Source organism: Heteronotia binoei, chromosome 16, assembly GCF_032191835.1.
Source record: "Heteronotia binoei isolate CCM8104 ecotype False Entrance Well chromosome 16, APGP_CSIRO_Hbin_v1, whole genome shotgun sequence".
In the NCBI taxonomy this organism is placed as follows: domain Eukaryota; kingdom Metazoa; phylum Chordata; class Lepidosauria; order Squamata; family Gekkonidae; genus Heteronotia; species Heteronotia binoei.
The window spans coordinates 2,203,322-2,216,483 of record NC_083238.1 but is presented as its reverse complement, the minus strand read 5'-3'; the positions used below and the strand labels follow the sequence as shown (position 1 = coordinate 2,216,483).

The window sequence follows — 13,162 nt, the reverse complement described above, 5'->3', positions numbered from 1 at the left end:
CAATTCTACCTTCAGAACTGGTCCCGTCAACTCCCTTTTGAGTTGCCAACTCCTGGGGGGAGCTTATCTTCTTTCCACCACTAGGGCACACTGCCGCCACCTGTTGAATTTATGGGTTCCTGACCGAGAGGAACAGGACTCCCAATCCCCCTTGCTGCCAGTTCTGCAGCCTGGCTTCAAGGTCCTCTGCCAACCCAGCACCTGGTTATGACAGAGACCACAGTCCTTCTTTGGGAGACCCCTGGAGGATTGGCACCCTTGCCAACTGTATGCCTTCCCTGGACTCCCCTCTAACAGTAGTGTGGTCTAAGGCGGTTGGGGAACCTTGCTGGTATTTAAAATTTCTAACTATTTACAGGCATTATAAAATTGTGAGCAGAAGAACTCAATCAAACTAGGGAAAAACGCTCCTTCTTTCCCTGCTATGCAACTGGCCCTGACCAGACCATCCAGAACCGACTCGCCCGTCTCCAAGGCTCCAATCAAACTCCTTTCCCCTCCCTCCCAAAATCTCCAATATAAACCCCAGTTCCCGCCCAGCAACTGGTTCTCCCTCCTGCAGCCTGAAAGACTTCCTGCCTCTCTCGAGGCCTCCCCAGAAGTGCTGCTTCCAGACCGGAGGGGAGGGGGAGGGGGAAGAGACTAGGCCAAAGCCTTGCCTAGAGTTTGAGACTCCTCTAGCCACCTCCCAGGCAAGCACAGGCCGAAAATGGTGTTTCTCCACAGCTAGCATCAGATGATTATCTTATTAAAACTGCATGCTCTGGTAACCTAAAACCCTGAGTGATTTTCTTTCTCCCAGATAGATCTCAGGAAAAGGGGCTTTTATTGGTTGTGGCTTTTCAGTTAGGAAGGTAGGCATTGAAAAGGGAAGAAGTACTAAGCGCCCCCCAGTGCTGATTGTTGCCACAAATGTCTTTCTTGGCCCTGTTTCAGCTCCTAAAATAAAATAACACCTAAAAGCTCACAATATTTTTTTTATCTCCGGCCTTTGTTTCCATATACAAGAGTTACAGTCTTAATATCCTGCTATGCTTTAAAAACTCATTCGTCATGCTCCACCCAATTAGTGGGCACTCTTAGCAGTTTGATGTTACATCAGGAAACATCATGGGGGGAAATGGAGCTAATGCCTGTTTTCTGGATCAGATTTCAAAGCCCTTCTCCATTGTACAGCTCCATTTATTCCAGAAAACACAAAAACCATGTGAAAGCAGTCCCAGAACTCCCAGTCTAATGGCTGCTAGTAAGACTTGGACCTTTGCTTTACCTATCTGGGTGTTGGCTGCTGATAGGCATCATTGTAACTTTGTGATAGATAATGCAAGTTAAATGTTAATTTTATTATCTGTGATCTAGCATAAATAGGACACAAATTCTTGTGCCGTTTGATTAGCAGACATGAAGTTGACTTGCAAAGTGATTTTGCTTGTTCTGATTCCTTTACACTGTCTTGGGGAAGACTGGGAACTTGCAAAGAGATTTGTTGCTCTGGCTGGGCCTCTTACTGATGAATTAGTAAGTAATTTACACTTGGAAAGTGGACATGAAAGAGAGCCAACCTTCCATTCCAAAACAACACAAACACAGTATCTTTGCCACTGGCCTACTCTCTTTTCCCTGCCTCCATATTTCACACAACTCTATGCAAGTGGTGTGACTCACTTCAAGATCTTCTTGCCATGGATTCATATCATGCCAGTGGGGAATGCACAGACCCCAAATGAGACGAATGTTGAGTGCTACAGACAACTTCTCAGAACTCTCAGAGCGGCGAATCTGAAACCAGTTTTAATTCTGCATCAAAAACATCTGCCAAAATCTTTGGACCAGTCGAGGACATTCACTGATCTTTTTGCTGAATACGCAGACTTTGTCTTCAGGTCTTTTGGTGATTTGGTTGACACTTGGCTCACTTTCAGCAATCTGTCTGAGACCCCAGAGGGATTGCCTCAGGACAACCTACTTTCCCCAGCTCTTCAGGCCCTAGCTTCAGCACACAGGAGAGCTTATAAAATCTACCATGAAAAATACTCTTCAGAAGGTAAGTGAAATAGTGATGGAATGGGTATTTGTTCCAGGGGAAATGAGACCAAGGGGGAACTGAAGAACTGCCATATATATATTTTGAAGGGGGGAGGTAGTTCAACAAAAATGGTTGGTTGTATAAGTGTGAGAAGATACAGCCACCTGTGTTCTATGTTTAAGCAACAACAAAATTTTAACCTGAACATTAGTATAGAGGGGTAGGGATATTTAGATACCAGTTGCTGCTTTTCCTTTGGGGGCCGCTTTTGAGGGGGAATCTGTTCAATGGGATTTCATCTCCCCACATACACACCCTGAGCTGCTTTTCCTTTGGGGGGGGGGGGGATCTGTGCACTTTTTTTACCTCTTTCCTTTTTAACGCCCCCTCCCAAGGACCTGGTGATCTGTATTTGTCAGCCCATCTCCCTGCACCCAGCTTTCCTGGGGGGGGGGGGGGGGGGGGCTTGTTCCACAGTTACTTTTTCTTGGTTTTCTGCCTGAACATCTATGCAGTCTTTGCCTTGGGGTTGCTTCTTTCCTCTGCATCTCAAACACCTTCCTCACCCCCATTTCTTTGTGTGGTTCTGCTGCCCGCACTGTTGAAGACTTGCTCCCTAGGGTTCCCTTTTCACTACTCTTCAATATCCCCCATTGTTTTCCTGGGTTTTCTGCCTGAATTTCTATACCAGGGGTAGCTGAACTGTGGCTTGGGATCCACATGTGGCTCTTTCACACATGTTGTGTGGCTCTCCAAGCCCCCACCACTCCGTTGGCTGGCATGGAGGAGGCATTGGGGGCGGGACAGTGGCTCAGTGGTAGAGCATCTGCTTGGGAAGCAGAAGATCCCAGGTTCAATCCCCAGCATCTCCAAAAAAGGGTCCAGGCAAATAGGTGTGAAAAACCTCAGCTTGAGACCCTGGAGAGCTGCTGCCAGTCTGAGTAGACAATACTGACTGATGGACCAAGGGTCTGATTCAGTATAAGGCAGCTTCATATGTCCATTTGTCTCTTTAAATCATTTAACCAAGCCAAGCCAGCCAGCAGCTTGGAGAATGTATTTAAAGTTAAAAGTCGCTTTCTTTCCACTTCTTCCTCCCTTCTCCCCATCTATTTTCCTTCCTTCCTTCCTTCCTTCCTTCCTTCCTTCCTTCCTTCCTTCCTTCCTTCCTTCCTTCCTTCCTTCCTTCCTTCCTTCCTTCCTTCCTTCCTTCCTTCCTTCCTTCCTTCCTTCCCTCCCTCCCTCCCTCCCTCCCTCCCTCCCTCCCTCCCTCCCTCCCTCCCTCCTTCCTTCCTTCCTTCCTTCCTTCCTTCCTTCCTTCCTTCCTTCCTTCCTTCCTTCCTTCCTTCCTTCCTTCCTTCCTTCCTTCCTTCCTTCCTTCCTTCCTTCCTTCCTTCCTTCCTTCCTTCCTTCCTTCCCTCAAACATCTGACACTCATGTCTTGTGGCTCTCAAACATCTGACATTTATTCTATGTGGCTCTTACGTTAACCAAGTTTGGCCAGTCCTGTTCTACACAGCCTTGCCTTGGAGTTCCTTTTACCTCTGCACTTCAAACAGCCATCTCACTCCACCACTTCCTGAGGTTCTGCTGACTCCTGCCTTCTGGTGCTTCTGCCTGGGGTTGCTCTCCAATATCCCATCTCTACTTCCTCTGGGACTTTCTGCCGGGATTGTTCCACTGTCATAACCTGGGGTTGCTTCCTTTTTCTGCATCTCAAATTTCCACTGGAATTACCTGGGTCTGCTGTGCAAAGCCATGACAGGGGTGGAAGGAGTTGCACTCATGGCTGTGGGAGGATGACAACACTTCCCACCCCACACACTGGTCATGGGTTACAAATGCAGGCATCCTCCTCCTCAAGTACATCTTAGGTGGTCTTTGCACCCACTTCCCCTTCATCCTCTATTTCTGCAGGGCTGGTCAAAACCGCTGCTTGAGAGCTCCTGCAGGTGCTGCCCAAGTTTCAGCACCAAAGTCTGTGTGGAAAAGAGGAACAGATGTTGGTAATTCTGGGGGTAGTGGTGCTGGCTGTGATGCGTCCTCCTGTTCCACATCCAGAGATCCCTGCTGGTTCCTGTTCCATCGGTACACACCCTCAATCACTCTGGGGCTTGACTATGGCCAGCAATTGTGCCTACAACCCACCCCAACGTCTCCACTCTATGGCATGGAAGTATTTCTACATCCTGCCCAGGGATTCCCTTTGTGGTGGAGTGCCAGGGGTGTGTTCAGAGAGCACTTGACCACCACTATCCTTTGGAGGCACTTACAAAGATCACACCCCAGTTTGCCACCACCAGAGGAAGAAGTACCAGAGTCTACCACCAGGTGCAGGGGGCAGGAAAGGCAGGCCACTCTGACAGACTCCTGCCACCATGGGGTCCCCAAAACAAGCCACCCACCAAGAGATCATACTTGTGTCAGGAAGGAGGTCACATGTTGGGCTCATGAGGCAGGCACTCAACACATCACACGGATTATTGCTGTGCATGGCCATCCATTTTCCCTTGGGGATGTGGCCTTCCATGGGTGGATGCACCACTTGGCACACTTCTCTCCAGAAGGACCAAGAGGCTGTGGGTGTTGCCCTCCATGCATCACTCCACATTGCAGCTGGTCAAGGTTGAGCTCACTAAGGTGCAAGGGCAGAACTTTGGAGCAGATGCCACCATGGGTACTTCTCCTTCACCACCTCTTCTGGTGGCAACCAGAAGAATTCTGTAGTGGGTCCATGGAAACACCCTAGGCAGGGACAGACATGCTTCCGCCTGGCTACAAGGGTGGTTCTCCTCTATGCCAGAGTACGGATATGGAGCACATAGCAGTAAATATCACTGTGATTATATGGTGTAACCTGAGAGAGTAGTTTAACAGAAGAAAGATCACTCATGGCCATCTGGTCAGGTATGGCAGCCCAAACATGCGTACTGCTGCTGGGGGGGCCTGCTTTGGGAACATTGTTTGTCACACAAGCTGCACCTGGTGGTGAGGCTGGGGAACCATGCCAGAGCAGCATTGATGGAGCCACCCCAAAGATCAGGTCCCTGCTGGAGAACTGTTGGTGCTTGGCTGGCCACTTTTCATGCAGCATCAAGGCTGCACAGCTGCTGAGAGAGAGGCAGGGGGAGGGGGAGAGCCAGAATACATCCTCATCCAGGACATAACCTTTGGTCATAACCTTTAAAGCCCTATATGGCCAAGGACCGACCTACCTGAGGGACCGTCTCTCCCCATATGAGCCCCAGAGAGCACTGAGGTCAGTAGGCAAAAACAGACTGAATATCCCTGGGCCAAAAGAAGTTAAACTTCAAAGCACCCGCACTCGGGCCTTTTCCGCCGCAGCCCCACAACTCTGGAACCAGCTCCCAGAGGAGGTGCGGGCCCTGCGGAGCTTAGACCAGTTCTGCAGGACCTGCAAGACCGCCCTCTTCAAACAAGCGTTCACCAATGACTGAGCTAATGTTTACTGCTAAATTAATAATGTTTACCGCCAATGTTAGTTTTAGTAATGTTTTGATTATTGATTGATTGGTTTTAATGTGAATTTAATGTTTTATTATTGTATTGTTTCACTTTTAAATGCTGTTAGCCGCCCTGAGCCTGCTCCGGCGGGGGAGGGCGGGATATAAATAAAATTTTACATTACATTACATGGGCACCCAGTGGAACTCCACCTACACCATGACTGTGCGTTTGGTGGAGCAGAGGAGCATGGTGCAGGGTGTCATCTCTGTAACCACCCAGCACAGGGAAGGTGAGCTCAGCATCAGCTCCAATGACTGGCTGACCCTATCCCAGATGGAGCATGTCCTCAGACTCTTTCAGAACACCACCAATGTTCTCTGTGCCCACATGGCCAGCCTTGGGCAAGTCATCCCCCTCATTTGAAGGCATGAACAGGAGATGGAATCTGTGGTGCAGCTGGGTCTCAAGGGGACTGGGCCCTGGTCAACAGATTGCAGAAAGGCATCACTGAGCTGTTGTAGCCACTCTTCAAGGTATGGGAGTACAATATTTCACAGACAAGAGTTATAGCTTCAGGTCAGTATAAAGGTGTAGAATAGACATTTTAAATGGGTCAAAATACTATATAAATTACTGGATTATCTCAATTTAGTTAGATGGTTGTTTGATAAAATTGATTTTAACCTGAATGGTATTTTGACGTTATGATATGTACTTTTTATTAAAAATTTTAAAAAATAAAAATGAAGTTCAGGTGTACAAACTGGTGTGTGTGTGCTATCTCCACATTAAGGATAGGATCGTTCTCCGAAATGCGCAGCTCACTCAGTGGAAGCATGAATTCTGCTGCAAGGTGCAAAGGTTCAAGAGGTGTATACAAGTCCTGATGCAATGGCAGGCGGAGGAGGAGGGAGGGGAAGAGACCAGGGGTGACAGGCCAGAAAGGAGGCAGGTGAGCAAGATCCAGAAGTTCTGGTTGTCTGTCATGAGGTGTGTAGTGTATCGCCAGCCATACGCGCCATGCGCAGAGGCGACAGGGCGGTCCCAGGCGCCTCCAACGCGGGGCACGAAATCCCTGCCAATCACCAGCTGTGGCGGGAAGTTTAACAGGTCAGGATTGGCCTGACCTGTCCAGTAGGCTGTACCGGGGATTGTACATAAGCGGGACCCGGCCCGCCTGTTCTCTCTCTTGCAACGTGCTCCTAATAAAGAATGTTGCCCTACTCGCGTCTCCCGATCGAGTACGTTACACTGGCGACGAAGGTGGGATTCTAGCCTCATCGGCTACGTAGGAGACCAAGGGCACACCCAGGCCACGACCGCCGCCGCAGCCACCATGGCCAACCAGGGCGGAACCACCGGTCACGTCGAGCCGTTCGACCCCGTGAATCCAGAGGCCTGGGAGTCCTACCTGGAACGGGTCGAATGTTACCTGAGGGCCAACAAAGTCACGGAGGACAGCATGAAGAGGGACGTTCTCCTGAGCGTCTGCGGGGCGGCCACATTCAAGATCACCAAGGGTCTCTCGGCCCCCGCCCGCCTCACGGAGAAGTCCTTCGCCGAGGTCAGCAGACTCCTCACCGGCCACTTCTTACCTCAGCCTTCACGGGTGGCCCGCCGGTTCCTGTTCCACAGAAGGGACCAGGCGGCTGGAGAATCGGCCGCCGACTACTTGGTGGCCCTCCGCAGGATCGCCGGGAACTGCAACTTCCCCCAGCTGGAAGACACCCTGGCCGATCGCTTCACGTGGGGCCTCCGCGACGAGAGGCTCCAGCAGAAGTTCTTCGCCAAGGAAGAGCTCACCCTCCAGAGCGCTTTCAACGAAGCAGTGGCGTTCGAGAGGACCTCCAGGACCTTTCCCAAGGCCCGGACAGATGCCGTCCACCACGAGGAGCTGGACCACGACCGCCCGGAGGAGGGAGAAGCCTACCAGCTGCGTCGCCCAGCCGGGCCACACAACAGAGCAGCCCAACGCCCCCGAGCGCCCGATCGACCACCAGCGTCGGAGAGGGTTCCTGCCATCAAGTGCGCCAGCTGCGGCGACCCCCACGACCGGAGAGACTGCCAGTACCGGACCTGGGACTGCCGGAGCTGCGGGAAGACCGGCCACATAGCCAGGGTTTGCCAAGCCAAGCCCAACCGCTGGAGGCCGACCACGCATCACGAGTTGGCGAAGTTCCACTCCACAGACTCCACGTCCCTTCAGGTACTGAACTTGCCCCTCGCCACCCCCAACAAAATTAAAATGGCGGTCCTCATCGAAGGGAACCCCTGCCAAATGGAGGTGGACTCAGGTTCCTCCATTTCCATTATAGCGGAGGAGACCCTGAGGAAGCTGTGCCCCCGCCAGTGGCTTCAACTAAGGCCGGCAGACTTCATACTCCGGGACTTTCAGAAGAACCTGGTGCAAATTGCGGGGTGGGCGCGGGTGCAAGTCGAGCGGGGGTCCTTCTACAGCCCGCTGGACATCCTGGTGGTAAAGCGCCAGCTTACCACCCTGCTAGGACTGGCGTGGTTCAAACCCTTGGGGATCCGCTTGGAGGAGGTGGGGCAAACCCTAACGCCCAGAGGGTTCGGGGAGATATGCCAAGAGTTCCCTGACGTATTCGATGGGTCCCTAGGGAGCTACAAAGGGCCGGCCATCTCCCTACCACTAGACCCCACGGTCAGGCTGATCCAGCTCAAGGCAAGGAGGGTCCCGTTCGCCTTGAAGCCAAAAATAGAGGCCGAACTAGACCGCCTCACGGCCCAGGGAGTCCTGGAGCCAGTGGACTACGCCACCTGGGAGACCCCCATCGTAACCCCAATCAAGCCAAACAGGGAGGTGCGGATCTGTGCAGACTATAAATGCACGATAAACAGGGCACTGCAGGATAACCCCTACCCAGTGCCGGTGGTGAGCCACGTCCTGGCTGCCCTCGCGGGGTCTAAAATCTTCAGGAAGCTGGATCTGGCACAGGCCTACCAACAGCTCCCAGTAGACAATAAGACGGCCGAGGCCCAGACGATTGTGACACACAGGGGGGCCTTCCGGGTGAGGAGGCTACAGTTCGGGGTAAGCGTCGCTCCGGGGATCTTCCAGAGTATAATGGACGCTCTCCTTAAAGGGATCCCCGGAGTCCAGTTGTTCTTCGATGACGTTTTAGTCGCCGCCCCGGACCCTGAAGAGTTCGGCAACCGCCTACGAGAGGTGCTCCGCCGGTTCCAGGCAGCGGGGCTCAAGGTTAAGAGGGAGAAATGCTTGCTGGGGGTCCCACGGGTGGAGTTCCTGGGGTTCGCCGTAGATGCAGCGGGGATCCACCCAACGGAAGAAAAGACCCGAGCCATCGTGCAAGCCCCGGCCCCCACCTGCAAAGCGGAGCTACAAAGCTTCTTGGGGGTGCTTAACTTCTACCATTCATTCCTCCCCCACAAGGCAGCCCTTGCAGAGCCCCTTCACCAGCTGTTGGACAAAAAAGCCCCTTGGGTTTGGGGCAAACAACAAGCTGCCGCGTTTCAGGCGGTCAAGGACGTCCTGGTGTCCAATGCGGTGCTCCACCATTTTGACGAGGGCCTCCCCGTCATTCTGGCCTGTGATGCATCGCCTTATGGGGTGGGAGCAGTCCTGGGGCACCAACTCCCGGACGGGAGGGAGGTACCGGTAGTGTACTACTCCCGCACACTGACTCCGGCCGAGCGCAACTACGCGCAGATAGACAAGGAGGCTCTGGCGATCGTGGCGGGGGTCCGCAAGTTCCATGAATATCTGTACGGGCGGAGGTTCACTATTGCCACGGACCACAAGCCCCTCCTAGGTCTGTTAGCCCCAGACCGACAAACCCCCCAAATTCTATCACAGCGGGTGTTGAGGTGGAACCAATTCCTCAACTCATACACATACACACTGGTCCACCGAGCCGGCAAAGCTATGGGTCACGCGGATGCACTCAGCCGGCTGCCACTTCCTGAAGTAGGTCCAGACCCCGCCCCCGCACACCAGGTAATGCTAGTGGAGAGCCTCCCGGAGCAGCCCCTCCACGCAGCAGAGGTCGCCAGGGCCACCCAGAAACATAAGACACTGGCACGGGTGCTCGACTGGGTGTTGAGGGGTTGGCCAGAAGGGAACATGGGGGACGAATTCAAGCCGTATAAGACCAGGAGGGAGGAACTAGCAGCCCACAAAGGGTGCCTATTATGGGGAAGTAGGGTGGTGGTCCCCCCCCCCCCCACTGCAAAGGCGTGTTCTGGAATCCCTACACGAGACCCACCCCGGCATAGTCCGCATGAAGGCCTTAGCCAGGAGCTACGTCTGGTGGCCGGGGATGGATGGGGAGATCGAGAGCTGGGTCCGGAGGTGCCAGATATGTCAGGAGTCGCGGCCCGAACCTCCCAGCGCCCCCGCCACACGGTGGGAGTCAACCAGGAAGCCGTGGTCGAGACTCCACCTGGACTTCGCGGGGCCATTCCAGGGGCAGGTCTTCCTGATAATTTATTTATTTATTTGAGATTTATATCCCGCCCTTCCCACGAATGGCTCAGGGCGGCTTCCAACAATTTAATCAAACATAAAATTTAAACAATATTAAGTATAAAACAATTAAATATTTAAACAGTTAAAACTTTAAAACAGAATATTTCAATTTCCTGTAAACAGATGGCTGGCCAGTTACATCAGTTGTCATCATAGCTAGGTGTAGGCTAGCCGGAAGAGGGTCGTCTTACAGGCCCTGCGGAACTACGCCAAGTCCCGCAGGGCCCTCACCTCTTCCAGCAGCTGATTCCACCATACGGGGGCCATAACGGAGAAAGCCCTTTCTCTGGTGGCTTTCAGACGGGCTTCTTTTGGCCCGGGGATAGTGAGGAGATTTTGTGTTCCTGACCTCAGTGCTCTCTGGAGAACATGTGGGGAAAGACGGTCCTTCAGGTAGGCAGGTCCCAGGCCATATAGGGCTTTAAAGGTAATAACCAGCACCTTGTACCAGACTCGGTATATCACTGGAAGCTGCGCAGACTCGGAGGAAGGCAGACGCTTGTTTCTTCGCTCCTAAAAACGCTAAGTTGTTTTCAATCTTCTAACTTTTATCTTGCCTTGTTATAATTGTTTTTAAATAGTCTCATCTTATCACCTCACTTTTAATTTTGGTGCAGCTGTTTCGTCTCTCCCAAGCTCTGGCTGTTTAATCAGTTAATAAGCTTCTCCTTTTGTTTTCTGACACAGAAGCTGCTGCAGCTAACGAACGACAGCTGATGTTTTATAAAGTTTTACAAAGTTTTACATTGTCCCTCAAAGACAGGGGTTTTTTTTCTTTTAATTTTTTTTAGAGTCTTTTAACTTGAACTGTGAATTTAACTGAAGGTTGAAATTAAGTCAACTCCTGTAAAGCAACATGGCGGAGTGCAGTCAACTACAGCGTTGGTTCTGACAAATTTGGCTTTTAAAGACATTTCACGATATTCTTAGCAGATGTTGTGGCTTTTATCTGTAATTTTTAAGATATCAATTGTTTGGTATTTGTTTTATTTATTTATTATCAGAACAGTGCCAATTACCATCCAACAGAACCCCCTTAATGGCATCGGGCAAGCGGCCAAGAGAAATGGAGGAGGAATCTGCTTCTTTGCCAGTTTGCAAACAGCTTAGGATAGAGGACTTTTTTACCTTAAACAACAAGTCCAAATCTGCTCTGCCGTCATTTGCTGTTGAAACATCAAATCGCTTTTCCCCTCTAGAGGACATGTTGGAGCCAGCAGAAAAGGAGGAACTGACTAGTGAACTGACTAATGGAGGAGAAGATGGAAGAGAAGCTTGTCCTGTGGGCCAGCCCTTTTGCAACACTAATGAAGCTCTGAATGATAACATACCTTGCCAACTAAGTGACAAACAATCAAATAGGCATGCGGAGGGGCTGGAGTTGCTAGCACAGCAAACAACCCTGGTGGCAGAAGCCTTACAGACAATTTTTACTTATTTACGAGAAATAGTATCCTTGATAAAGGAGAGGGGTGGAGATTATGCAAAAGAAAATAAAGAACAGGCACAGGAGGGGAATAAAGCAAACGTTGTTAAGAAAAGAGGTCCAATAGGTACTGGGATTAAAGCTACTTTGACATCAAAGAAACCAAAGGTTGTTAAAGAAAATTTATTTTCATTGGTATACAATCCAAAAAGTATTGTTGTAAATATTTTCCCATTGCAAGGGAGATTTATCGATTGGAGCGCCAAATGGAAACCAAAAGGACATTTAGCCAACTTACTTGGGATAGCTCCCCCTTTGGTTGACCTCATACAGATGGAAAGGCTGCCAGGTCCTATAAGATTTGAACGCTTTTTGCTTCATTTTAATACAGACAAAATTCCCTCGTACTTGTTTGCTTATGCCAACAGATATGCGGCGCTAGGGATTAGATTACAAAGACATTTCAAAAATGCTATAATTTCGAAAATAGTTGCAAAAACAAAAGATGTTGGTTCTAAGAAGGACTATAAAAAACAGTCGCTGGTGGCAGAACTGGAATCTACCAACACTGTATTGATCTTAGATCAACCAACTCCTTCTAATTTACCCCCTCCTTTGCTGGAATCAGCTCTGAAGCCATTACCTCCATTAACTTAGACAAAGAGGCACCCCTAACAGGAGATATTGGGATCGGACAGAAAAATCTGGATTCCAGTTGGCCAGAGGAGGAACTCGAGAAACAACTGCTTGCAAAATTTACATTGTTACAAGACTGTGAGCAAGAGTCCTTGATAGACCGTTTTGAACAATTGACATCTACCCTGAAGGGTCTCAGAGGTTCTACTGATTCTAGGGAGATGGAAATAGAGGGAAGTACTAATGCCTGTGAGCTGAGGAAGAGTGAAGGTGAAGGGACCCATTCTGCAGAGGAGGCCCATCATTTCCCATTAGAACCAACTATAATAATTAACAAAGGAAAGCATAATTCCAACCTGATTGTGGCAGCTGATGACCCTGAAATATGCGAAATAAGGGATGTCCCCCATGCACCTGATGGAGGAAAATGCAAATGACTGTCCTCAACGCAAAACATGGGGATCACCAACAAACCTGTTGAAATTTTGTCATGGAACGTGGCGGGATGGCTAAGATGTCTTCATTCGTACATAGAGGTTCCTTTTTTCCAGAGAGACTTTGATATTATTTTATTGCAGGAAACGTGGATGGCAGAAACTCTTTTGCTGGACGGTTATTCCTCCTATAGTTTACCAGCAGTTCCAGGAAAAGGTCCAGGGAGGTTAAGAGGAGGCTTGGGCATTTTTATTTCCAATGCCCTTAAGGTTCAATGCGTGTTGAAACCCTCGCTGTCCCATTTAGCTATGGCTATATTGGTGAGATGGGATAGGGGAATCCTGATTATTATAAATGTATACCTCCCACCTCTAACAAAACAGACATCTATAGAAGAAAACTGGGCGTCACTAGACCAATTTATAATAAATCTTTCCCTGGAACACCCGGAAGCTCAAATCTTACTGGCAGGGGATTTCAATGCCCGTATGGGAATGAATGATGCCTTCTTAGCAAATAAATTTAATTCCCTACTAAATGAGCAGAAACAAGGCCAGAATGGACTTCCCTTCACAAGAGATTTTAAAGATTGTAAGGCAAACTTTGCCGGCCTATGTTTAGCTAAATTAGCAGGAAGAAGAGAGTTCCGTATCCTAAATGG

The 13,162-nt window shown here is 50.1% G+C and overlaps 1 protein-coding gene across 1 annotated transcript in view; it reads left to right on the top strand.

Annotated features, from left to right (window-relative positions):
- Positions 1–1,401: 1,401 nt before the first annotated feature.
- LCT (lactase) overlaps positions 1,402–13,162 on the top strand; it is a 63,994-nt gene continuing 52,233 nt past the window's right edge. The window contains exon 1 of the mRNA XM_060257429.1: positions 1,402–2,044. Coding sequence (XP_060113412.1) covers positions 1,402–2,044 — 643 coding nt within the window. The remainder of the gene's footprint in view (positions 2,045–13,162) is intronic.